This window comes from Miscanthus floridulus, chromosome 10 (genome assembly GCF_019320115.1).
Source record: "Miscanthus floridulus cultivar M001 chromosome 10, ASM1932011v1, whole genome shotgun sequence".
Lineage (NCBI taxonomy): Eukaryota > Viridiplantae > Streptophyta > Magnoliopsida > Poales > Poaceae > Miscanthus > Miscanthus floridulus.
In genome coordinates, this window is record NC_089589.1 from 116,141,602 (window position 1) to 116,169,084 (window position 27,483).

The window sequence follows — 27,483 nt, forward strand, 5'->3', positions numbered from 1 at the left end:
CTCCACCAAAGGGTAATACCCTGATGAGGATGATGAGATGACCCAGCATGATGCCCGCACTGATGATGTTGTCATGTGTACGGTCGATGACAAACTCAAAGCAGTATTGACAGCTGTCGATGTAGTCGAAGATGTAGTACTTGTGTCCCCGTGGCTGATGTTGGTCCATGTGCCTCTCGAGCAGCAGTGAGGATAGGGAGATGAATATGGCATCTATGGACAGTATCTACATGACCCTAGGGGGCCTCTCCAAGTTGTGTACCTGGTTGTCGACGCTTGGGAGGATGAACCCTGTTACACGTCGGCATAACATCAATGTGATCCTCAAGGGCAGGGTCGTTGTCAGGGTCGTTCTCCCGTATCATATTGAGATGGTCAGATTTGTGGGTTCCCTGAGTCATGGTGCAAGTTGGTGTAGATGTTCTTAGTGAGAGGAATTGGCAGTCGGCACCATCGAAGAAGCTTACCATTGTCAACGATAGTACATCATGGGGCCACTTACGTGACATTATGATGCTTGTAGGGAAGATATAACTGTATAGGTGACCTCTACATCGTTAGTGGAGTATGGAAGCCCACCATGAGGAGTCGCAGGTTCATCATCCGTCCAATAAGTAGAATGTTGAGCAAGTCCAGCAATAGCGGTGATGCCGTCGGGAGGTAGAAGTGCCCGTCGAAGAAGAGGATCCCTTGATCAAGGGAACAAGTTAGTGCAGCTCTATCGCCAATGATGGTGGTGGTGATGGTGCATAGTTCATGCACCTTCTGAACTACTTCGCGGATGTGGTCGAAGACGGTGGCGCGGGCGCAAACAATGCCAAGTGTGTTTGGCTGATGTGGTCTCTTGATGGCACGACTCTGGTTGCAGCACGACTGCTGTCGGTGAAAAAGGTCGCGGCTAGGACGCCTGGTGTAGGGGTGCTGGCACGACCTGCGCCAGGGCGGGTAGGGCGAGCATGTTCTAAAGTGCTCGACGACTGAGGACGTTAGCGAAGGTGGACGGATCGTTCTCCCCGCTGGAACTACTTCTACGGATATACAAAGTTCCAGAGGATGTTGCCGAGGTTAGCCATCCATGGCATGCTGAGGATGATGTCGATGTTGACGCTAAGGTCCACTAGGAGGGAATCGATCTAGAACATCTTGGAGTCAATGAGTAGAGGCACATTGAAGCAGGCTCCGTGGTAGGCAATCTCATTGCCTCTATCGAGGAGTATCATGGTGTTGATGTGCCACTCTGTGAGACCTGCCAACTAGGCAAAGTTGACATCTATGATGTTGTGTGTGGTGCTAGTGTCGATGAGGATGCGCACGCCATGCCCGAGTATGGCACCTGCCAAGAAAATGGTGCGGAAACCATGCACACCTGAGTTATAGGTGCCCAGCATCATCATGAGGTTGGGATTGACCTCGTCACCATTGAAGTCGTTGACAAGCATGATGTCGAAGAGGTGCTTCCACTTGTGGTTGTGTGTAAACTACTTGTCATAGTTGAAGCACAGACCTAGGCAAAGTTGCTATGTCATATCCTCGGAGGATAGGCGCTTGAAAGCCTGAGGCGGGGCAGCCGACGGTGTTGTCTATGATGATGCTTGTGTGGTAGCCTTTGAAGGTAGAGGAGGACGAGCTACAAAGCATACCGGTGTTATAGTTTTGTTGGCATCAGCGACGACTTTTGTGGGTTCGATTCCGCGGCTGTAATCAAGTTGTTTGATGTGGGTTGATGCATGGGCCTCCATTGGCTTATGCACGTTAACACCCTAGTCCTTTAGTAGCCTGTAGTAGTTGTGAAGTTGACCATGTGGCCCATGTGGCACAGCGGAGTCGTAGTTGGTGGGTTTAGTACCACCTTGGAAGTTTAGGAGGGTGAGGGCCAGCTTATAACCCTTGTTGTTCCAAATGTAGCACCTCCAGGTTAATCCTTTTACATGAAGTGAGGATGAAAGTGTAAACGAGGTTCTACGCGTATGCTGGCCCGTTCCATGTGCGGAGCTAGGCTATATAAGCAGTTTTGGACGTGGGGTGTTACAGATGGTATCAGATCATTAATCCTTGCTGCATGTGCCCGTGGAAGGGTGTACCAAAGGGTGGTCATGAACATCTATTGTGTATGTGGTGAGATATCGAGGGCGTCAGGCCTTAGGGGGGTGAATGTAACACCCAGCTCGTTAGTAGCCTGTAGTAGTTGTGAAGTTGACCCATGTGGCATAAAAGGAGTCATAGTTGGTGGGTTTAGTACCACCTTAGAAGTTTAGGAGGGTGAGGGTTAGCTTATAACCTTTGTTATTCCAAATGTAGCACCTCTAGGCTAACCCTTTTACATGAAGTGAGGATGAAAGTGTAAGCGAGGTGCGCATGTAGTAGTTGTGAAGTTGACCCATGTGGCACATAAGGAGTCGTAGTTGGTGGGTTTAGTTCTACCTTAGAAGTTTAGGAGGGTGAGGGTCAGCTTTATAACCCTTATTGTTCCAAATGTAGCACCTCCAGGATAACCATTTTACATGAAGTGAGAACGAAAGTGTAAGCGAGGTGCTACGCGTATGCAGGCCAATTTCATGTTTGAGGCTAGGCAATATAAGTAGTTTTGGACGTAGGGTGTTACAAGCACTCAAAACAAAGGGGTTTATCTTGGTTCAGGCATATAAGCCCTACGTCCAGTAGCAGTGTTCTTCGTGTTAGAGTGCTCAATTGAGTTCTTACAATGGAGAAAGAGAGAGATGTAGGGGGAGCGATATGCTGCGGTTATAAGTATTTGGTTGCTCCGACGATGAGCACACCCAAGGCTCTAAGCCCTGGCTTGTTCTTCTTCGGTTTGATCTACTCTAGGGTTTTCTTTTGGTCACAATTGATCTGATCCCTTCTACAGGAGCCCATGCCCAGCCTTATATATCAGAGGGCGATAGGAGTACAAGTTACGTGGTTGTGGGGTTTTCCTAGGGTTCTAGGTCCTAGGTTTTGAGTCCTCCTCCCGATGGCACCAAGCGCTGTCCTCTGTGATGTACCTGACGGTCGACAATGTGCCAATGGCACCTTGACACCTATCGCTGCTATCAGGTGCTAACCGTTAGGCACTATCGCCTGGTATTAGGTGACTTTCTGTTGAGCGCTAAAGCAAGCCATCGGCGAGAGGCCAAGTGTTGTAGTGTGAGGCTGAGTGCTACAATTGGATGAGAGCAGGATATTGAGCATCGTAGCAGGACGCCAAGGAAGGTCATGTCATGCCGCAGAGGCTCAAATTGTGTGCAACATCGAGCGAGGCACATCGTTGGAGCGAGGTTCACAATGCCTTCATTGTTGAAGAAACCATTTTGATCTTTTTAGATTCATCTATGTGCGATGTCCCTCTACCTAGCACGCCAACTACCCACGTGATTGGGTCTGCACGGCAACTTTTTCCTTCACTTTATTGTTTTCATCCTTTTTATTTTTTATTTTTTTTACTTTTCCCTCTTACACACATATTCTACCAGTTTGTTCTTACATAATATTGACAATGTTCAATTATCTTTTCTAAATTCGTATAAGAATAAGTTAATTGTAAACCTTATTTGAAAAGTCATTAATCAAATTTTTTGGTAGTATAGTTTTTCGATAAGTTTTCTAGAAAACTTTGTTGGTCGAGTTGGCATGCAAAAAAAAAATTTCAAGAACATGGATGACCAACTTGTTCTAATGTTGAGCAGTGAAAACTTATATTTTTTTTATATGTAGTTTGTTAATTTTTTGAAAAATAGAATCTTTTTTGAACAAGTTTTTCGTGAATAAGTTGAATAGTGAAAAAGTCATGTGTTCATATTATGCATAAAAGTTTTCATAAACAAATGTCTATCAAAAAAATTCTACTGACAATGTTAACTATGCATGTTTCTCAAACATGCATTGTATGTGACGTCGAGTATTAGACATACTCCCTTTGTGTAATATAGTTTATTCTAGAGATTTTAGGACAGATTAAGGAACAACACAAAAAATGCATATGCCCTCGCTAGATTTCCTAATTTGGGATTGGTTGATAAATAGCAAGTAAGATATACTACCTACCAAATTTATAACGATATAATACCTACCAAATTTGTGCAACTAGTTAATGCAAACTATTGTCCTATCCCCTCAAACTCCTTATATTTGGGTATAAATTTTGATTGCTAGAATATACTATATTAGAGGACAGAGGGAGTATATGGGACTAAATACTAAGTTCTGGCAAAAACACAAATTAAAACAAAACATACATACATACGTGTGTTTGACATCCAAATCACCCTTGAATTTTCGAGTATTTTCTTTCCTTTTTACTATTCTTGTTAATACTAGTCTGACAGTGCATATCTAACATGTAATGAATTATTTGACAGGTATTTTATTGTGATTGATGACTTATGGGCTGTATCAGTATGGGACGTTGTTAGACGGGCTTTCCCAGATGGTATGGATTGCAGCAGAATAATAATAACTACTACAGTTGAGGACGTTGCCCGTGTATGCTCCAGTAATAACAAGTATGATATCGATATCGGACCTCTCAGTCAGAAACAATCTAATGAACTATTCTTCAGTAGAGTTTTTGGTCCTGGAAAAGAATGTCCTCAACAAGAACAATGGGATGTTCATTCAGAAGAGAGCACAATAAAATGTGGTCACTTACCCCTAGCTATTATTTGCATAGCTAGCCTGTTGGCATGCCATCAAGAAACAAAACAGAAATTGGATATTGAAAAAATGAAACAGCAATTGGATTGTGTAAAGAAGTTCCTAGATAACAATTTGAGAAGTAGACCAACTTCTGCGGAGAGTCTGAACCAAGTACTGAAACTGTGTTACAGTAGTCTTCCTCATTATTTGAAGACATGTCTTCTGTATCTTAGTATGTATCCTGAGAACTATTTGATTCTAAAGGAAGATTTGGTGAAGCAATGGATCGCCGAAGGTTTCATAGTAGAAGGGAAAAGCATTGCAAAAGTTGCTGGCAGCTATTTTGATGTTCTTGTCAGTTTAGGCCTGATACAACGGATGGATATTGAATGTAGCAAGGAGCAACATCGCAAGGAGAAGGAAGAAGGAAAATATGATGATGCCCAAAAAGAAAAAGAGGTGCAGGTTGTAGAGGTGGAAGAGGAAGAGAACGATGCCCTCCTGCATTCCAAGAGGATGTCCTATGTAGTGCATCCGACGGTATATGAATTTATTACATGCAAGTCCATGGAAGATAATTTCATCACCATCATTGATTATTCTCAATCAAATGTAGCACTCACTGAAAGGACCCATCGGCTGTCCCTCCAGTTTGGCAGTGCAACATATGCAGCTACACCTACAAGTATCAGGCTGTCGAAAGTTCGATCACTAGCTTTCATGGGACTCTTGAACTGCATACCTTCACTTGTTGAGTTCAAGGTTGTTCGAATCATGATCCTTCATGTACAGAGTGACGAACGAGACAAAAGGTTTTCCCTTGCTGAAATTGATAAACTGCTTCTACTAAGATACCTGAAGGTCAGATGCAACATCACTGTAGAATTGCCAGTTCAGGTGCAATGTCTGAAGCACTTGGAAACACTGGAAATAAATGCAGCAGTGGCAGATGTTCCAATGGATATTGTACACCATTCAAACCTGCAGAATGTCCGAATTGGAAGGAAGATAAAGCACAAAAATCTGCATCAAGGTCCCGCTATTTCCACTGAGCCTATCTTCCCAAAAGATGTAAGCAGCAAAGCCATGTCTGCCGTCCAAGTGTTGGAGCTGCTGCCTCCTATTTGTAGCTTTTCAAGGCTTCCCGGGTGGATTGGAAAACTCGCCAGTCTCCGTATTTTGGAAGTTGTTGTCAGAGAATTGGGGAACTACGATCTGGATCTTCTCGGGAAGTTACCGTTGCTTACAGTACTCTCCTTGTATGTTGAGAAACCTGATAGGGGCGTCGTCACTTTCCACAGAGTGGCGTTGTTCCCAGCTCTTGAATGTTTTAACCTGATAGGGGTGTCGCTGAGATTTCCAGAAAAAGCAATGTCCAAGCTTCAGACGCTCAAGATACGCTTCAACGCCCGCAGAGGGGAGAAGTACATCGATATGCTAGATGGTATCCAGCACCTGTCAAAGCTTAAAAAGGTTATGGCAAGGATTGGAGTAGACACTGATGCTGAAGAATCTGACATGATAGCTGCAGAGTCAGCGTACATGAATGCCATTAGCAAGCATCCTAGTGGCCTAAGCCCCAACGTGAAAAGGGTGGGCAAAGTTGGGGACCAATATGACCCCCCAGATTCTTCAAATAAGCAGGGCAAAGAAGTCCTGAATGAGATACAAGTCATAGACTCAACTAAACAGTCTGGCATTCCGGAAAACCTGACTGCAGAAGATAGTAGGAACACCACACCACCAGGCAATGAAGACTTGGCTGCAACTCCACTACAATCATCATCAGCGGCACAGCGACAGACACAGACCGAGGAGATTCTTCAAATAAGCATGGATGAAGTCAAGGAACAATATGACCCTCCAGATTCTTCAAATAAACAGGAGGAAGAAGCCCTGAATGAAATACAACACGAAGTCCCAAAACAAGCTTACATTAAGGAAAAACTGCCCCATGAAGACTGCACCCACAACACACCACGAGGCAATAAAGACTTGGTTGCAACTCTACCTCCACTACAACTGTCAATGGCAGCACGGCCACAATCACAGAACGAGGTCTGGACGAGAACAGAGCTGGACATTGACACGCACCGCATGGTGGCGGAGCACGTGCGGCAAAAGCTTCAAGCGCTGATGATGTGTTATGAGCACGAGCTGTTCTCCTGCATTCCAAGCCTCCTTGACGAACTTCACTTCATGCAGTATTATGAGCACGAGCAGTTCAGCAGGAAATGGTTCCACATCTACTGCGATCTCGCCAATGACATTGTGGACTGGGCTGACAGCTTCGCCCTCAGCAGAAGAAGCAGATCGTGGTTTGGTCGTGCCACGGACTGGTTCATGACCCTCCCTGCCAGGAATGCCATCTCCCATGAGATAAGCGACCACGTGGTGCGTGTTCGTCAACTCCGGCGGCTGCTTCATGAGGATTTCAACGTTGTGCCGAGGCCCTTGCCCTTTGAGCCCCAAGATATATTGGTCCACAAACACCGCAGTATACTAGTCGGCCACAACAGACTGATGGAGGATGTGATCGAGATGGTCATGAACTCCAGTCCCAAGGCAAAATTCATGATCATTTCCATCGTTGGGATGGTCGGCTCTGGGAAAACGACGCTCTCCGAGGCTGTGTACCAGCAGGTTAAAGAGCAGTTTGATTGCTGTGCCTTTGTATATATGGGACAGAAGATTGATGTGGTAAAGACTCTCGGGGGCATAGTAAAGTCTCTGCGGGGCATATTTCCGCTGCCAGAAATGAAGGACCAAGAAAGATCAGAAAGCAGGGACGTTGACCAGCTCAAAAGGAAACTCAGAACATTTCTGATGAACAAGAGGTATGCCTAATTTGAATTTTCACAAACCTCCGTGTGGTTCATACTTCACAACCTCACACTGATTTGGTACTAATTTGCTTCATCTCTGTAACCATTTCTTATTTTCCGTAACAGGTACGTCATTATGGTTGATGATCTGTGGAGCAGGGAGCATTGGGAAATCATACGGTATTGTTTTCCAGAGAATGAGCTTGGTAGTAGGATAATCATCACAACAACGAACGACGCATTGGCATTGCATTGCTCTTTAGGTTCTAGCAACTGCATTTACAAGGTTGGCCTCCTTAATGATGCGGACTCTGAACAACTGTTTCTGAACGAATTCTTTGGTAAAGGACAAGGTTTTCATCAGCATTTTAACGGTAATTCTGCCGAAATCATGAAAAAGTGTGGAGGGCTGCCCCTTGCTATAGTTAGAGCTGCCATGTTAGTGCAACGTCAATCAGTCCATGTTAGTGCAACGTCATTGGTATCAAGTTCAGATGAAAATTATATGTGGCAGAGGTTCAATCTCAGTTACAACGATCTACCAAATATTCTCAAGACATGTATGCTGTATCTAAGCATATTTCCTGAGTACCAGGAGGTTGACGTACAGCGCCTAATGAGGCTATGGATTGCTGAAGGATTCATCAATAATGCAGGCTACGGAACTTTGGAGGAAACAGCATTAAGCTACCTTGATGGGCTCATTAGCAGAAACATGGTGCTGCCGTTACATGTGAACCATCATGGTATTCCAAAGTGTTGCATGGTTCACCCTGTGATACATGATTTCATTGTTCACAAATCCAGGGAAGAGAATTTTATTGCTGTAGTGAATGACCAGCACCAACATATAGCAAACAAATATCACACTATTTGTCGGCTATCTCTGCAGAGTAGTAGCAAGAAAGATAGAAACATGCCTCGAAATAACTTATCCCATTTTCGCTCAATCATTGTCACTGGTCCAGCCAGCACCGCGCCTCTCTTGACTGGTCTGAGGCTGGTGCGTGTTGTGGACCTCGAAGGCTGTGAAGTTAGGACCGTATGCCTCGATGGCTTGCACAAGCTTCTGCGTCTGAGGTACCTGAGCCTCAGAGGCACTAATGTCAGTGAGATCCCAGAGACTATTGGGGAGTTAAGGTGCCTGCAGACACTGGATGTGAGATCCACGAATGTGAAAGAGCTGCCCTTCAGCATTGCCAGGCTGGAAAAACTAATGCATTTGCTCTGTGGCAGTGCCAAGTTACCTCCCACAATCGGGAGGATTAAAATGTTGCAGACATTGTCGTGTGCCACCAATAGCTCGAGCATTATTAGTGAGCTCAGTAAAATTGCTGGCTTAAGGGAACTAGAATTATTTCTTGATTTTACTCAAATGCCCCAGGATTGGAAGCAAGTCACTTTCCCTCATGGAGGGTTTCACAGTCTTAAGAAACTGTGCATCCGATGCCACTCAGCATCAGTGGCATTTGTGTCCACGTTGCCGATGGTCCAAGTGCTTGAACTGAGTTTTGAGGGACTTCTCGTTAATGAATCTAGCGTTGTGTCTGGCATTGAGCATTTGCCGAGCCTGGACCATGTGCTACTTGAGTTCTCACAGGTGGATGCAGGTGCCATGGCGACGGTGCATGCTGTGAAAAATGCTGCCGCCACATCGCGCTATTCCAATCCGAAGGTTACTGTCAATGTGGATGGGAGGTAAGTACATATTCTACTTATCACAAACAGTTGAAGAAATATGTTGATTTAATTTTTTGCACCCCTTAAATAGATGACATTTTCATGGTTTGTTAAGTTGATGAGTGATGTACTTTGTTTAGTGGAGTACCTTTTCATTTCATTTATGTGTGATAATGTGTCAAAATTATGATGTTTTCTGCTATTATTCCTTGCTTTCAGGCCCCTTGGTTCGACAATCACTTAAATGGCCTTCATTGTTCTATGCATCCTTAGCAGGTACTTCTATTCACCTTTATATATGTCCTCTACTATTAGCTACCTGCAGACCATTGTTTATGTCTAGACAGTCATATATCTATGAGATGGCAAATTGGGTAAAGGCAAGTTTATATGGTCTTGCTATGCTAATTCTTCTTTCAAAAAATTTGGCAGGACTGATAGAAATGTCCAAGGCTGACCCCTAGCATCCACGCAAAGTGCACAGGCATCAATGCTAAGGATCCTGTGACTTCACTGCCTGGCGTGTGAACTGAAGTGCCTTATGTCTTTCGATTTGACCTTCGACTTTTTGTTCTTTAATTTTTGGCCCTCCTATGGTCTGTCATTCTGATGCTTCCGTGTTTTCAGAGTTTGGTTTGGTGATCGTTTATCAAACTTTAATAAGCACACAGCATTGTTGTTGTCCTTAGTATTTCAGCTACACCATTGTACACCGATAAACTATTTCGTATCCATGAAAGATGGCTTGTGTGTCATGACAGATCTGATAGTCTGATTCAACTGCAGAACTATGTATGGTGTGTGCCGTTTCTTTTCCCAAGAAGTTTGGGACAGGTAATGTTACTACATCAAACTTTCAGGAAAAATCTCTGTTCTTAAAGATACGGTGTTCTACACCTTCAAGGTAAAGCTAAACATGCGCACATCTCGTAGCATTGTCGGCTTTTAGTATCCGGAATTGGCTACAATCACTGATGAGAACCCGCTACGATTGAATGCCACTTTGGTACTACGAATTTAATAGAAAATTAGCAGAAAAATAATTCACTCCCCACGGTACGCGATTCCAAACAGGACCTACGAGACTACAATGAGAAGAGACTAGTGTGCGGCAAGGCACTTACGCAGAAATGGACGAGGTCCTCGACGTCGCCGACCAGAGATCCCAACGCCATTGCCTCTCAGATTGGCCGCCTCCGCGTGGAAGAAACACAACCTGACAACCGGCTACTTAGGGTGGCAAGGCGCGGTCCCATGGATCACGGCACTCCCAGCACAGATACCGCCAACTGGAGATCGATGTCGAAGGCAACGGACGCCGCCGCCTGGCAGTGGCGGGATCTGCGACGGCGGGCACTGGATCCGCCGGCAATGCCCCAGGCTGGTGGTGACCGCTGCCGGGACGGGGTGGGCTGGGCCGAATTCATTTCTCTTGCACTTCTGCAGCCCAATGAAAACTAGAGGGTCCATCACGTTCAGTGTTTACAAAACGGGTAGCCCAAGCTGCACTGAAATGGGCAGGGCTGATAGAAATGTGTCCGAGGCCTGGCCCTAGCATGCAAGCGAAGTGCACAAGCATCGATGCTAGCTATGGTACTGACTTCATCCACACACACAAAAAAAAAGCTATGGTACTGACTACAGCGAAATGCCTGGGCACGTGAACTGCATAAAGTGCTTTATGTGTTCTTCTTTTTCTTTATTTTTTGGTCCTCCTTTGCTCTGTCATTAATGTTTTCTTAAACGGTAAACGATCTTTACATGGTCGCTCTTCGTTTAGCATTTAGGCTGTTTACACGATATTTAAACGAAGTTAAACGGTCTAAATGGGTTTGTTCTTTAAAAAAATACATATAATTATATATATGCATGTAAAAAATCAAGTATTCTAGCATTTATACATATTTATCCGAGTAAAAATCAATTATTTTTGTATGTATATATATTTATGCATGTGAAAAGAACCAAATATAGATATTTATGCATGTAACATATCAAGTGTACACATTTATAAATGTAATAAACTTAAGTATACAAATTTATCCATATAAAACTGAACTAGATTTACCGTCTAAACAACCGTTTAAATAGCTGTTTAGCCCGTTTAATGTTGTTTATCTCCGTTCTGTTTAGGCTGTTTAGACCGTTTTTTCCCGGGTTTTTTTTACCGTTTAAACGGTCAACTGTTTAATTTTCGTTTACCCCTAAACAAAACAGTTTATCACCGTTTACCGTTTACTGGCTGTTTAAACGGCCATTTAATCCATTTAGGCGAACAATGTCTGTCATTGTGACTATTTCAGTGTTTTCAGAATTCCCATTGGCGGCTGCTTATCAAACTTTAATAACCACCCTCAGCATTGCCATTGTCCTCGATTAGTGTACACCGACGAACTGTCTCTTATATCAATGAAAGATTGTTTGTGAGGCGTGACAAATCTGGTTATCTGATTCAGCTGCAGTTGTCTGCCTTTTGTCACTGTTCCTTCGGATCCGGTGCCCATTAGCTCTAGCAAAAACAAGAAGTCGGCATCGAAGCAGCCCGTACGCAGAAACAAGGACTCGGCACCAAGCAATATAATATGCAAGAAGCTGCTGGACCTCACGACCGGCCCAAGAGGAACTGCAAGCCCGGCCCAAATGGAACCAGAAGCCCAAATACTGGATTCTGGGTCTAGATTCAGACTGGGTAATCGGTTTAAACCAATACTTCGGTTCGGTTTAGCAAAACTTCGGTTCTCAAGAATCCAAAACCGATCGGTTCTCCTAAGAATCCTAAAGGCTTGAGAAGAACCACCAAGCACAGATTGAAGAAGCCCCACCATGCTAGACGAGAGGCGAAACTTGCATCAGCCCACAGATAAGACAAGGAAGAATTCCTGAGCAGAAGAAGCTAGATCAAAATTGACCGAGGAACCAAACTGGCGAAAAATCTCAGCCTCAACCACCTGTCCAGGCCGGGGATTCAAGACAGGGAACTCCATGGGCGGGAGCACTAATCGAAGACGCCATGGGAAGAGCTTCATGGTGCTGTTGTTCGGCGATGTCACGTTGCATTGAACAAGAGCTCACCTCTAGCTACCTCGATCCATCCCAACGATTGGTTGTTCCCATTTTGTGTCTAAATGCCCTCTAACTTTATCTGTTGTGGAGTACAATAGACGGCATCGGTAATTTTTTTCTGAACTAAATTTCTACATATACTAATGGCATATTGGCATTCAACAGACATCTTGTAACGCCCCGATCCGAGAAGATGGCTTAGGCCCACTCTACTAATCAACTCTCTTGCGTTTTCGTCCTCGCTTCGTGCAAAAGGATCGATTTGGAGTTAACAGCTTCCCAGATCTAGGCTTTTAAGCAGGTCTAGCGTTCGTTACGTTTCAGGCATGGGAGTAAACTGGGAATAATGTGCCGACGCTATGGTACCCCAAAGCCACAGTACTCATTGCTACAGTGTCATGAATTCGGTCCAGCCCAACTGGCTCAATGGGCTGGGTCTCACATTCACCCACCTTTAAAGGATTCGACATCCTCATCGAGCTATTGAACCACCTTACCCATACGGGACAAATGTTCACGATCAACTCTATTGGCCACGTCTGTATTTTCAGTTCCCCGGCCCAAGTGTCATGCCCTCACTGGAACCATGCACAACCTGTTCAGACTTCCGAACCCTACGCAACCGTAAAACCGTGAGAGTTGGCTCTGATTACCATTTTGTAACGCCCTGACCCGGGAAAACGGCTAAGGCCTACTCTACACATTGAATGAACCACACCTGCTAATCAACTCTCTTGCGCTTTCGTCCTCGCTTCACGCAAAAGGATCGATCCGGAGTTAACAGCCTCCCAGATCCAGGCTTTCCTCATCGCTATAGTGTCGCGGATTCGGTCCGGCCCAACTGGCCCAATGGGCTGTGTCTCACATCCACCCACCCTCAAAGGATTCGACATCCTCATCGATCTATCGAACCAGCTTACCCATACGGGACAAATGTTTAGGATCGACTCTCTTGGCCACGTCCGTATTTCCAGTTCCTCGGCCCAAGTGTCATGCCCTCACTGGAGCCATGCACAACCTGTCCAGGCTTCCGGACCATACGCAAGTGTCATGCCCTCACTGGAGCCATGCACAACCTGTCCAGGCTTTCGGACCATACGCAACCTTGAAAACACGAGAGTTGGCTCTGATTACCATTTTGTAACGCCCCAACCCGGGATGACGGCTAATGCCTACTCTACATGTTGAATGAACCACACCTGCTAATCAACTTTCTTACGCTTTCATTCTCGCTTCTCGTAAAAAGATTGATCTGGAGTTAACTGTCTCCCAGGTCCAGGCTTTTAAGCTGGTCTAGCATTCGTTTCATTTCCGGTATGGACTAAACTGGGAATATTGTGCGAATGATACAGCACCCGAAGCTACAGTACATCATCGCTACAGTCCGAGAATTCGGTCAGGCCCAACTGGCCCAATGGGCTGGGTCTCACACATCGTTATTCCATTGAGCCTGGGTTGTCACGTACAGACGTTCTCACCTCTCACAAGCATTATTTTAAAAAGAAAAAAGAAAAAAACAAAGGATCGTGGCAACACATTAGATTCGTGCTCAGCAGCCATTTGCACATATATGATTGGGATTTGATATGATGCAATGCCTGTGTTACAGACCACAACTCAGCGCCAATTGATGCATAGATCCCAAAATTTTAGTACAGCCAGATAATAAAAAATATGCATCTTAGCTCACAAACAATACTGAGTATCAGGTGGACAAGGGTATATAGTAGGCATATGCAAAATGTTAACCCCATCTGTAGAATCCAATCTAAATAGCTGAAGTGATTTAGAATTTCCTCATCCCCAATCCTTCGTATTGTACATGCTGGATTTGTTCCTGATTCTAACCTTTTCAACGAAGAGGCATGAGACAAAGATTTGATTTAAGATCAAAACAAAAAAAAATAAGTTCAACATTATTGACCAATGTGAATCCTAAATGGCCATCCATGAGACGTGAAGAACTACATAGCTCTTGACTCTAAAAGTTCACACACCCTTTAACGATAACAATTCCTTCTGGTCATTAGTATGCTATATAAGAGCACACAAAACCGAAACCAGTGCATCTTGTTGAATAGAACCTGCAAAAGAAGTTTTTGTACACAAAATCCTTTAGTGTGTGCTAAATTGCCCAGCTAAGCGTTGCAGCACACGTCAATGACAACGATGTACGATTCTGACCCACTGCTTGGAGTAAGAACAGAACAACTGAGCTGATGTATGTGGTTGTGAGATACCTGAAACAAGGTACACCGCACATTATAGACATTTGGCATAACAACATTCAAAGAAGAGGTGCTACATACTTTCTAATTCACTACAAAAGCAACAAATTTTACTATTGTTTCAATTCCGCCTATCTAGGTTGTTCGTAGTCTGAATGACCCCTCCTTTAAAAAGCCAAAAGAGATTTTTTTTTTTTTCTGGGAGTTACTTCCAGATGTCAACCTTTTGTGCAACCTTCATTCCGTTATTCACAAGAAAACCATAGATTGGCTTGAGTGTGAATTTGTCATAATTTGGTAAATCCACACAAAAGGATCCATATCTTATTTAGGTTAGTAATATAAGATCCACACGTGCAACAATATTATGCCAAATCGTGAGTTTGCTTGCTAGGAATGCTCTCATAAAAAGACATAGGCTCCGTAATATGGCCATTTCCGCTACTGTTGTATGCTTTTGAAATAATATTAATGCCCTGCTTGGTACTTCGGCTTTGTTCCTCCGGGCACTATTTACCGAGGAGGTGTTATATCTCTCTTCTCAAAATAAACTAGGATTTCAGTGGAACCACTATTTACCGAGGAGGTGTTATATCTCCTCTACTTATCAATGAAAGCCAGGCAACTGGATCTTTCGAAAAAGCATTATTTGGTAGTACAGTATATTTTTGTGCACTTGAGAATGGAGGGGTGGAAAGTTGGGAACGCGAACCCAAACCAAGTTTCAAAGTTTGAGTGTGAATGAGGAATTGCATACAGCAAACAAGTTTTGGAGTAGAAAGTCATAGGAAAATGCGAGAAAGAAAACAGATATGGTTTTTGCAAAGTGGTTGGCAGACTGACGGAAACAAGGCAGGAGTGAACACTGATCCCTGGTATCTACATTTAACTATACTGCGTGTTGGCTCATGTGCTTGGCTTACTATTGTATGATCCAGGGATTGGGAACCAAGTTGTTGATGACTGGCCTCATGTCCGCTCGCGAGTGCGCCGCAAAACGTGCTGCATTTGCGAATTGCCAGAGCACAGAGGTGAGAAAAAGGATATCGATCGATCTCTATACAAGTCACAAAATGTGACATTTGAGAAGGCCAGCTCAGACTTCAGATACTTACCGCGGAGCAGTGCAATGTTGTCGGTGGCGTCGCCGTCGAATGTGACCTCGCTGGTCTCTTCGAGGTCGTGGCGGTGCTTGTACGCTTCCATAATTAGCAGCAGCACCAACGCCTGCCGTGAAAGACAGTGGTTTTGTAAGAAAAGTCTGTCACCTCACCTCTGGCGATATGATATGACGATCAAGATAGCTGTCAGATGATATGATAGACAATATATACAGACTCACCATCTGGTCCCAGTTGAGCTGCTCCAACGGGCACTCAATGCCACCGATCTCGACCTTAACGAGGTTGAAGACGGAGTTCACGTAGATGGTGCCGCCATCCGCTGCGTACACGTACACCTTGTCGCCGGGGACGCAGGTCCTCGCGTGCCTGCTCGTCTCCTCCCACATACGGTCGGTCATGCCGTCGCCCAGAATCTGATCCCACAAGACAGAGCATTCAAACACAAGCATGCACGGCCAGAGTTCCGACCCCCCTCCAGAATGGAAACTCACCGCACGTAGTTCGTCAGGCTTGACCATTAGCATCCTTATAAAGTCCTGAACAGTCTTGATGTTGTTGTGCTCCAGCCTATTGTGGAACGCGCCTTCCTTGGCGATATTCTCGAGCACCCACGCCGAGTGGCCAAGGGAGGGAGGGTAGCGCGTCTCCAGCTCGATGAGGTTGTAGCGGTGCTCGTACGCCTCCAGAATTAGCTGCCGCAACAACATCTGCGCGAGACAGCAAATGTAATGTAAGAGTTCTGATGTCCAGCTCAAGGAGGCAGATGATCGATCAACTCACTCACCGACTTGTCTCTGTTCAGCTGCTGTAAGGTGCACTCAGTGCCGCCGATCTCGACCTTAACGAGGTTGAAGACAGAGTTCACGTAGATGGTGCCGCCATCCGCTGCGTACACGTACACCTTGTCGCCGGGGACGCAGGTCCTCGCGTGCCTGCTGGTCTCCTCCCACATACGGTCGGTCATGCCGTCGCCCAGAATCTGATCCCACAAGACAGAGCATTCAAACACAAGCATGCACGGCCAGAGTTCCGACCCCCCTCCAGAATGGAAACTCACCGCACGTAGTTCGTCAGGCTTGACCATTAGCATCCTTATAAAGTCCTGAACAGTCTTGATGTTGTTGTGCTCCAGCCTATTGTGGAACGCGCCTTCCTTGGCGATATTCTCGAGCACCCACGCCGAGTGGCCAAGGGAGGGAGGGTAGCGCGTCTCCAGCTCGATGAGGTTGTAGCGGTGCTCGTACGCCTCCAGAATTAGCTGCCGCAACAACATCTGCGCGAGACAGCAAATGTAATGTAAGAGTTCTGATGTCCAGCTCAAGGAGGCAGATGATCGATCAACTCACTCACCGACTTGTCTCTGTTCAGCTGCTGTAAGGTGCACTCAGTGCCGCCGATCTTGACCTTAACGAGGTTGAAGACAGAGTTCACGTAGATGGTGCTGCCACCCGCTGTGTACACGTACACCTCGTCGCCCGGGACGCATGTCCTTGCGTGGCTGGTTGTCACCTCCCACATATGGTCGGTCATGCCGTCGCCCAGAATCTGATCCCACAAAACAGAGGACTCAAAGAGAGTCAAAACCAGCCCGCGGCGAGAGACCGAGAGTCCGTGAAAGCATTCCCCTGAAGAATGGAAACTTACCGCTCGCAGCTCGTCAGGCTTGACCGCTAGCATCCTTAGGAATTCCTGAACAGTCTCGATGTTGTTGTGCCTCAGCTTCCTGTGGATCGCGCCTTCCTTGCCGATGTTCTTCAGCCTCCACACTGAGTCACCGAGGACGGGAGGGTAGTGCTTCCGAAACAGATCACCACGGTGGTCTCTGACCATGAAGGCTTCGGTGATGGCCTCAACGATCCTGCCGCCGTCGTAGCTTGCTGGCACGACGCGCGCCCCGATGCGGAACATGCGGCAACGGACCCAGGACGAGTTGTCCGTGAACTGGAGCTCGCCCACCGTGGCGCGCCCGTCCCTCATGGTGAGGCTGACGTCGCCTGTCAGGAGCGGGCCCTTGCCATGGCGCTCCTTGACGACGTTCCTATGGAACTCGTCGGCGGACCAGTCCTCGCGGCCCTCCGGTGGGAAGTCGCCGAACACCGGGACCAGCTCGACGCGCAGCGCCTGCGGGAGCACAGCCGGCGAGCCGGTGCCCGCGTCCACGAGGATCACCTCCAGCGGGTTCCCAGCCTCGTCCTCGATCTTGCTCCCCGTGAAGACCGGGAGCTGCGGCGGGGTCCGGAACGCCAGCTTCCACAGTGGCACTTGCCCACGTTCGTTTGAGGATCCTTCCTGTTGGTTCCAATCCTCGTCAACTTGATCCACCCTTTTCACCACCACCTCGAAACTTCGGTGACATTGATGCTGTCTAATTGCATCCTTGAACGCAGACCCTGCAGCTATCCTGTCAGATTCCCCAGCACCAGGGGCTAACCCAATGCCTGCAACAACTTTCTGGAGGCTTAACAGGTGGCTGATGCCCACAGGAATACCGTACTGCTCCCTTTTGTGGGCGTTGAAGACTAGCTTGAGCCAACGAAGATTGGGCAGTGTTCCTTTCTGAAAGCCCAGCGATAGCACACCACAGGCAAATTTGAAATACTCGAGAGCTGGGAACATTCCTCTGCTGAAGATTATTGCTAAATTGGGTGGTGTTCGGACGTACAAGGACAGATGTTTGAGAACCGGTAACTCCGCTAGGACATCAATGTCGGCCGACAATTGTCTGACCACAATTTCCATTCTACGGAGTTTGTGTAGTTGACGAAACCACCGGGGCAGCCTTGGAAACATGCAAATGGGATGCAGCAACTCAAAACTCCGAAGGGGGATGGAAAGAGACGGCAACCTCCACCTCCTCCAGTAAACTGAGGGAGTAACCTTGACTGAAACCATTTGACCCGGAGTTCGGTTTGTCTTCTCTCCAAGACGAACATGCCGCAATCTTGAAAGATGGACAATATCCGATGGAACATTTTCTACTACTGCATTTATTTCCAGTGTTTCCAAGTGTTTTAGGCACATCTGCTTTGGCAATTCCACAGTAACGTTGCACCTGACTTGCAAATATCTTAGCTGGAGCAGGTTACATATTTCTGAAAGTGAAAACCTCGTGTCCACGTCGTCACTACAGATATGGAGCATCATGACTCGAACAAGCTTAAACTCTGCAATCGAAGGCATGCAATCCAAGAGTCCAATAAAAGAGAGTGAGCGAACTTGTGATAATTCCACACTTTCAGGTGTAGTAGCATATGTTGCACTGCCAAAGTGGAGTGCCAGTCGACGAACCTTCTCACTGAGAACTACTGTCGACTGAGAATAATCTATGATGGTGATGAAATTATCTTCCATGGATTTGCATGTGATAAAATCAAATACCACAGGGTGCACTGTGTAGCACAACAAACCCTTCCTGTAAGAGTTAACAATATCTATTCGCTGGATCAGGCCTAAACTCAGGAGCTCATCAAAATAACTGCCGGCAACGTCTACAATGTCCTTCCCTTCTGGTGTACATATGAAATCTTCAGCTATCCATTGCTTCACTAAATCTTCTTTCAGAAGTAAGTAATTCTCTGGATACACACTAAGATACAGCAGACATGTCTTCAGATAATGAGGAAGACTACTGTAACACAGTTTCAGTACTTGGTTCAGGATCTCCATAGAAGATGAGTGTGTACTCAAATTGTTTGGCAGAAACTTAGTGACATAATCCAATTGCTGCTCCTGTTCTGTTTCTGGTTGGCTTGCCACAAGTCTAGCAGTGCAGATGATGGCTAAGGGAAAACCACCACATTTTCTTGTGATCTCATCTGTGAAATCATTGAACTGTGGTGGACATCCTTTTTCAGACCCAAAAGCTCTATCAATGAATAAATTTTTGGCTTGATCAGTACCAAGACATTCGACATTGACAATGCTATTACTGTCATAACTGCAGCATACATGGGCGACGTTCTCAACTGCTGTTGTTGTTATTATTCTTTGGTTACCGGCTGGAAAGGCCCGCTTAATAATGTGCCAAACTGACACATCCCATAAGCCATCAATTACAATAAAATACCTGGTAACAAAATGCTGTACATGTCACATGCTTCATCATAGCAACAATCATATAAAATAGAATGTTGTAGCCATCGAAGTTTTAAATTGAAGACATAAAATGTGCTAATAATCTCAGTTATGAATGTCTGCAATTCTTAGTCAAGTTGTCAGAACTGCTTTAGAATTTCCTAATTCAAATTTCATTGCATATTTTTCAACATCTTAATATTACTGGGTACATACATATATATACTTAGATAACCATGAAAATTCAATGCATGGGAAGATTGCTTATCGTATTGTGTATACTTTGGGGTCAGTGTTGGGTGACACAAATATTGTGATTTATAACTTTAATGATGGCAAATAACATGGCATGTTTGGACACCACTAAGCAATGTTTGTTGACAAAATATTTTACCATGCGTGCAAATTATTGTAATTGGCATATACTACTACAAAAATGATTTCAGGATTCTTGGCCCTTAAGAAAATTCTTGGCACTTAAGAAAACTCTTGGCCCTCAAGGTAATTCAGGATTCTGGTAGTTTACCTACTATGGCATGTCTGTATTTTGGTCTTTGAAATAAGATTGGGTTAGAGTGAGTTTTCTATCTATAGTGTGGTATGTGCGCACCCGGAGCACTGAAAAGGGTTAGAAACAAGTTTAAAAGTATTCAGCTAATTGTCTAGGCATAGTTTTCGAACCTCTTATCTTGGAGATGTTCCCTGAGATCGGTAACGAGTTTTGGCACCTTGCAGACTTTTAGTGGCTGCTTCGGGCGAACTTGTGAGAGTATGCTTCTGAGAATCATCCTCGTATCAGGCTTTTTTGCCGTCTGCACGAAAGCCTGGCAGTCGAACTTCCCTTTAGATAAACGCCATATTCTTTTGACAAGCGTGCTCTTCCCAGCTCCTTCATCACCAAGAACGGAAACAACCTTGAGCTTGAGGTCTTCTTCACCATGTCCTTTCGGCATCAGCCACTCAAGAATCTTGTTTGTTGGTTCTTCCATGCCGACAGGGTCGGGTTCTTCGTACTGAGTTCGAAGATGACGGCTCACTAAAATTTTTGCCGGATTACTGAGAAGTACGTATCTGTTAACAAGATTGTACCTCTCACATCTTTCGTTAACCTCCTTCACGCGAGCCTCAAATCCCAAGATCTCTTTACTCCAGGCCAAAATCCACGCTACCTTAGCTGGCAAATCTTCTGGCTGGCAAATCTGGACGAACAGGTCGACGCAGACTTCCATGTCGTAGGACAATTCACGCGCATCATTCATCCAGTATTTCACCGTATGGGGAGGGCTGTGTACCTCTGATAGCTTCTTCATCTTGGTGCTTATTATGCGAAGATCGCCTATGAGTCCCTTTGCCCACTCTTCAGTACGCAGTAGCTCATCGAGCTTTCTGAGAAGGGATCCCATGGCACCCAGCGAACAGCTATTCAGAGGTTCCATCATTCTGTCTGCAACGATCAGAGATCAATTGTTCTAGTTAGGTACTGATCAATACTAAGGAACGGAATCCTATAAATGAAAATGATAATGATGCTGCAGGAAAAAAGAACTTCACCGAAGATATCCAATGCTGGCCTCGCACAATCAAGTCCAGTCAAAGCATGGTAAGCAGGAATATATGGGTAACTTCTATTTTCTCTCTTCTGTCTATTGAATTTGCCTATATCGTATCCTTAGTGGATTGTGGACCTATAAAAGTGGTAAGAGCTGATTGCTGATTGTGCGTCCACTACACTCTAGGAAAGGCCATCGAAAGCAATCGATGGACGGTGAAGTTCCCCAGTCAAAGTGTAGTGCGTCCACTACATTATAGGAGTGAAATTTTTGCATTTTGGTCCCTTTTGAAAATATTTTTTACAAAAAGACCTATGCCAAAATGTTTGCTGAAAATAGACAATTTTTAGGCGTCTAAGAACATGACGCCAAGGTATGAGGGTCGGCGTCGACTGACACGACGCCGAGGTCTTGCCACGTCACGGACGACCTCGGTCGACGGCAACACGGTGGCGCATGGGGTCCGACACGTCGGCGTTGTGTCAGCCAACGCCACAGGCCCAACCTCGGCGCGGTGGAACTACACGCCGAGCTATTGGCACCATCCGGCGCACGGCCCAGGCGGCCCAACAACGCTTTGTGGCCCAATAGCTGGGCGCGGGGTCACTTAACGCCGAGCCACTAGACTCGGCGCGGCCCGACTCAACGCCGAGGTCTGGACTCTTGAAGCCGCGCCGCGGCCCCCTTCTTCTTCCTCCCTCCATTATGAAAGCGCCGGCTCTCTGTCTCCCAAATCCCCCCACGGCCCCCACGAAACCCTAACCCCCAAATACGACCCTAGGTGCCCGGATCTCGTCTCCTAAAGCTTCCTCGAGGTAATGGTCCCTCCCCTCCTCCAATCTATCCGCGTAGATGTGCTTGCATTGTCTCTAATCATGTGGAATCATGAGTGTATGGTGTTTTGGTATATGTGTATTTGCATTTGCAAAATGTATGGCTTAGGTTGATTGAGTGCATTGTTGTTTAACTGTTTTATGTGCTGAAGATGTTAGATAAGTTTGGTTTCTAGTTATTTTGGTCATTAGGGTTCTTTGTTTATTGTAGGTGTCATTAGGATTAGTTATTTGTTGGTCATTAGGGTTAGTATGTATTTTAGTTATTTATTCATAAAATTTTTGATAATGCTGCTGGAACAGACAGATAAATGTTTGCCTACTCTACTGTTCTATTCATTTGACATCTTAAACCCTTTAGTTTTTTCTTTTCTTAAATAAATAAAAAGGCTGCACGATGTCAAATTAATGATTTGTTGTGTGCTTACATACACACCAGAAAATTGTTTGATAATACGTGATCCGGTAATTTTTTTTTTGATAGGACGTGATCTGGTATCTGTTGCACTAGTTTCAATTTGGTCAAGAATGGCAGACGCTTGAGCGTTGATGTAATCCATACCTTTTTGCCATTTTTTGTGTCTCCATGATGAAGAGGCTTGAAGCACATCCATGTACAGTCGTGAAATAAAGGATGCACAGCGCACTACTCTAGTCGTGTAAGTGCTCGTATGCCACCGTAGCTGATTGATGCAGTTGTACAGTTGTCCAAACTACAAACTTCAACTTCCAGTTACGTGTATAATAATTAGCGAAGAAGTACAGATTAACTGAGTATGCTTATGAAGGTGGCCCCAGAGGCAGGATGTGAACCTATCTATAATCTACTACATGGGTCAAGAAAATATCTAACATTTAACGAATATTTAGGTAAAAATAATTACATTTATGATGCTAAATAAATATACTATAAAAATATATTTCATGGCAAATCTAGTGATATTTATTTGGTACTATAAATATTGATATTTTTATATATAGTAAGTAAAACATAATATTGTGCTAGAACTCCATTCTTTATGGACGAGAATTCAGCGAAACATCCGGTACTAGTAGTTTGTATTACCCTCTCTAGAAAAGAATGCAATTTAGCATAACATTTTCGCGGATTTTTGGGCCATCTGATTTGGCCTCTCTAATCAACTAGTTTTTGAGCCATCTGATCTTATGCGGACGCCTAGCAGGTGACGCGGCCGACGAACACGGATCGATATATGCCTCTAAATTATAGTCTTATTGGAAAGTTAATATAGATATATAACTAAAACAACTTTTTTATTATTTACTCTTATTCCAACTCTCTATTCACAGTTTGCCGTTTGCATCACACCTCCTTGTTGTTTGAATGTTATTAGTTGAAATCTTAATTATGCTGAGCTATGTGTTTGACATAACTATAGATATCATCATGGATTCCTGAATATGCTTACATAGGCTGTGAAGGATAAAACACATAAAGCATAAAAAGTTCAGTTAGTTATCCACATATTAACATTGGTATTAGACTATAATTTAGACATATTATTGGTAGCATAATTGTAAGATCTCTATATTAATACAGTATTATTACGTTTATAATTATTTGATAAGAAAATTCAAATATTTTGAGAAGTGAGAGAGGTTGTGAGTGCAAATCAAAACCGGCTATACTTTCTATGGCTATAAGTCGGCTAAAGCTGATTTGTTGTGAGAGAAAAAACATTGTTTCATGGCTGATAATCTAGACTGATAAGTTCAAGCGAACAGGGCCCAGTCTTTGGGAATAAATAATGACTACTCTGTATAAGGCTTATATATTAATAGAGAAATTTTATTATGGTTGAAAAAAAATGAGGACCATTGGTGAGGAGAGATCAAGTGGCTAGAAAAATAGAGGTACCAAAAGCATAGTACTAAATTGGTGGGGCTACTACTAAAAATGTGGATAGATTATTTGCATTTTCTATAATCTCTCCTCATTAATGGTACTTTGTTTTCCAACCATAATAAAATTTCTCTAATTTCTCTAATAGAGAATTCTCACACTGTATATATAACAATTCTTTTAAGAAAAGGAAAAGTATGTAAATAGTTAGTAGCTAGCTATTCCATGTGGATCCCACCACAGAAAAAAGACATGTTGCCGTCAATTCCAAAACCAACGCTGCTGTGAACCTGTGAACATGTTGCCCCGCTTCATTTCCTCGTTCCTGATCTTTCTCTTTGTTTCATCGAGTGGATAAGATTCAAGGCAGCCCCTTCCAAGCTCCTCTCATACTGGAAGCGGTATTTCGAAATATCCTGACGGTATTTTGGATAACCGTAAAAAAAATTGAAACCGTCAGAAAAACTCCAGTTTCGAGTAGTTTTTTCGGTCTCTCAATTCTCTCTCCCTGTACACACAGATCGATCTCTCATTCTCTGTCCCTGTACTACTTGATGTTTTCTCGGTCTGTCCGCTGTTTACGGTTCGGTGATACCAAGCTGCTTCATGTTTGGCTTGATTGGCGGTGAGAAAGATTGAATCCGGGTTCGTTTGATACTCCGTACTTCCCTATTCATCTTAATCCCACTTGTATTAAGGTGAATTGGAGTAAGTTAATTCCTCAATTCACTCTGTTAACACATGTAAATTGAGATAGACACGAGGGTATCCAAACAAACTCTGATACAAGTTAATAAAATCCTCTTCGTCTCCTCCAATAATTTTTTTAGAGGGGAGATTAACCGAACAAGATCTCTCCAGGGTGGCGGTCTCCAATCAGAGTTTCAGATCTGTTCCCCGATGTCCCGTGGATCTCTGGCTCGTATTCAGCTTGCTCGTCCATGACCATGAGCGAGGCTGCATGTCTGTCTGCAATGGTACCAAGTGCTAACCACGGCATTTCTGGTTCGTAGTGTTGTGCCATACTACAATCCGTAGCGCGATACTCATAACTAATCACCTTGATCCTCTCTAGCTAATCAGCTTCTAACATACGAAGAATCGTACCTATCTATCCACATGCACTACTACAAAAACGATTTGTAGCAACGCCTTCTTTTCCTTGTAGGGGCGGCTCTATATTGAGCCGCCCCTACAAATGGTTGTCAAATGAGCTGCCCTTACAAATGGATTTGTAGGGGCGGCTGTTGTTATTAGCCGCCTCTACAAATGGCCCGATTTGTAGGGGCGGCTCTATATCCAACCGCCCCTAGGGGCTGCTCAATATTAAAGTGCATGTACAAATAGACGCCGAGTATTAAAAATTAAGCACTAAAATTAAAATTTTGTAAACGACCTCGGATGGAGAAACAACCAAAATGAAAGTTGTAGATCTCGAAAAGTTATGAAACTTTGTAGTTGACAATTTTTTGATTTGAAATCATCTTGTCAAGGAAAACTATGTTTGAATTTTCAAAAATTTGAAATTTGAATTTTTTAAACGACCTCGGATGGACAAACAGTAAAAATGAAAGTTGTAGATCTTGAAATGTTATGAAACTTTGTAGTTGATAACTTTCTCATTTGAAATCATCTTGTCATAGAAAACTACGTTCGAATTTCTTAAATTTGAAATTCAAATTTTATAAGTGACCTCGGATGGAGAAACTACCAAAATGAAAGTTGTAGATCTCGAAAAGTTATAAAACTTTGTAGTCGACAACTTTTTCAATTGAATTAGTTTAGGGCCTCAAATAATCAATTTATGCTCAGTTTTGTATAATACGTAGGGAACTAAAATAAAATGTAGACACGAGTGATCGTGAGGTGCAGTGGTAGAGGAGTTTATGCGTGAGTGAGAAGTTGCCGAGTCGAAACCCGGCCGACGCAAAATGTGCAAAAATCGTGAAAAAGATAGAGTGAGGGTGTGTGTCACTACCGGTGGGGACCTCCTCAGATTAAAAAAAAATTGCTATTTTTTTCCCATTTTTTCATGATTTTTGGAAATTGATTTGTAGGGCCGACTACAAATCGATTTGTATCCACCCCTTCGTAGGGCGGATGGCAAAACCGGGTTACGAGCGGCCCTAAAAAAAACGTTTCCTAAGGAGAAAGATCTACGTAGGTGTACGTCGGACAACAAAATATGGAGTATATAGAAAGGAAAAACGACAAGCGAAACCACAATCGGTCGATTTGGTGTGCTATAGATTGTAAATAAAACTGAAAAGGAAAAGAAAAGTCTCACCGGAGAGGCACCGAAGAATTTGCTCGTCGTCCAAGCGACGACGGAGAGGAAGAGGATGGAGGAGGAGGCGAGGAGCGCTAGCAGCAGCGCGGAAGCACTATGAGAGTAAAGACGATGACGAAGACGCACACGGCCCAACACCGAACCTGGTCCTTAAATCGAAGCGCAGAGCCTAGATGCTGCCGTGTGATATTTATTCGTGCCGTGGAATATTATTGGATCAACGCTCAATAGTTATCAGGGGTCCCACGTATATAGACCTACGAGGCTAGGACGACAGGGATGCATCTTAATATCAGTCAAACGTTTCCATTTTTTTCGCGAACACATGCTATGCATTGCAACTGGCCGGAGATACAACTGGCAGTGGTCACATGGATCAGCCCTGGCATTGATAATGAACTTGTTTAGCTTTGTTGGATTTAATTAGGCTTGGCAGGACCTTATTTCAACTAAATTAAATAAATGCCAATACCCATAATAAGTGGTAGATGCAGTGAAGAATTAATCTTATATAAAAAATTAACTAGAGATCGATTTTGTTTAAATGTTTGCAACTATTGTGAAGTTAAAAGAAGGTGAAAATCGAGCCACATGCTCGCGCATATCTCATGTGAGTGACTATAGTTCTGGCTCCAGGCCACAATATGAGTGGTGTGGTGCCACTGGAGTTTTTGTAGCCCTAAACTATAACCGATGCGGCCTACATCTGCCACCGGTGAAAGCGAGAAGAGTGGGAGTAACCGTCTGTTTGGTTGAGGGGACCAACTAGGATGAAGTGGGATGATCCTGGGATGAGGGTTGTTTGGATGAGAGGCAGCCAGGGGCGAGTCCATCCCTACGAGGAATATGCCGGCAGATTCGGGACGCCCCCCGTCCCACGAAATCGAGGGGACAGGGTCAGCCCAAATGGGACGAGCGGGCTGGTGGTGAGGAAGAGGAGAGAAGGTGCGCTAGCTCACGGACGGCGTGTGGGAGAGGATGGGAGGAAGAAGGACGACGCGCGGAGGAGCTCGAAGACGAAGGAACCCGACTGGGGCGAGCGCCGCCGCCTCGCAGGTCACCGCGCGGGCAAGCACGCCGCCTCTCAGGCCGCCGCACGACGCAGGGGAGAAGGGAGAGGAGAGAGGATGGCCAGCACGGGTTCCACCACCAGCCCCGACGAGCTATGCCCGGCCTCGTCGCGCACCGGGGCAACTCCCGCGGGCGACTCGTGGCTACAGGGCAGGCGGACAGGGGCGAGCAGGGTCGAGCGGGCCGACTCTGGTGGACGGAGGCCCGGCCAGCCAGCGCGGGGTCACAGGTGGAGGGCGGAGGAGGTGC

At 44.8% G+C, this 27,483-nt stretch overlaps 2 protein-coding genes across 5 annotated transcripts; one reads left to right on the forward strand and one right to left on the reverse strand.

Moving 5' to 3' along the window:
* The first annotated feature begins 647 nt into the window (after window positions 1–647).
* LOC136489367 (uncharacterized) lies at window positions 648–10,598 on the forward strand. The gene is made up of 5 exons (XM_066486026.1): window positions 648–706; window positions 4,356–7,469; window positions 7,584–9,155; window positions 9,899–9,971; window positions 10,212–10,598. The coding sequence occupies exons 1-5, from the start codon at window positions 648–650 to the stop codon at window positions 10,596–10,598; spliced, it is 5,205 nt and encodes a 1,734-aa protein (XP_066342123.1).
* A 3,244-nt stretch (window positions 10,599–13,842) lies between these two features.
* LOC136487016 (disease resistance protein RGA5-like) lies at window positions 13,843–26,347 on the reverse strand. Of its 4 annotated transcripts, none has more exons than XM_066484122.1 (11): window positions 20,716–20,853; window positions 20,308–20,639; window positions 17,197–19,618; window positions 16,903–17,097; window positions 16,610–16,825; window positions 16,337–16,531; window positions 16,044–16,259; window positions 15,771–15,965; window positions 15,544–15,655; window positions 15,352–15,430; window positions 13,843–14,440 (listed from the first exon to the last, which is right to left on the reverse strand). In XM_066484122.1, coding segments are annotated over exons 2-11 (3,939 nt in total). In that variant the 5' UTR covers window positions 20,616–20,639; window positions 20,716–20,853; the 3' UTR covers window positions 13,843–14,439. The 4 variants fall into 4 exon arrangements, with proteins under 4 accessions (XP_066340219.1, XP_066340218.1, XP_066340217.1 ...); XM_066484121.1 differs by adding an exon at window positions 26,161–26,347 and having other exon boundaries at window positions 13,845–14,440; window positions 20,308–21,066; XM_066484120.1 differs by adding an exon at window positions 21,178–21,808 and having other exon boundaries at window positions 13,845–14,440; window positions 20,308–21,070.
* Between the last annotated feature and the right edge of the window lie 1,136 nt (window positions 26,348–27,483).

Coding starts and splice junctions, on each gene's coding strand:
- LOC136489367 (XM_066486026.1), top strand. CDS start 648: ATGCCGTCGGGAGGTAGAAGTGCCCGTCGAAGAAGAGGATCCCTTGAT. Junction 707..4,355: donor TCCCTTGATCAAGGGAACAA/GTTAGTGCAGCT, acceptor ATTATTTGACAG/GTATTTTATTGTGATTGATG. Junction 7,470..7,583: donor ACATTTCTGATGAACAAGAG/GTATGCCTAATT, acceptor TTTCCGTAACAG/GTACGTCATTATGGTTGATG.
- LOC136487016 (XM_066484121.1), bottom strand. CDS start 21,065: ATGATGGAACCTCTGAATAGCTGTTCGCTGGGTGCCATGGGATCCCTT. Junction 19,619..20,307: donor GAACATCTCCAAGATAAGAG/GTTCGAAAACTA, acceptor TTTTGTTACCAG/GTATTTTATTGTAATTGATG. Junction 15,966..16,043: donor AGCCTGACGAACTACGTGCG/GTGAGTTTCCAT, acceptor TTGTGGGATCAG/ATTCTGGGCGACGGCATGAC.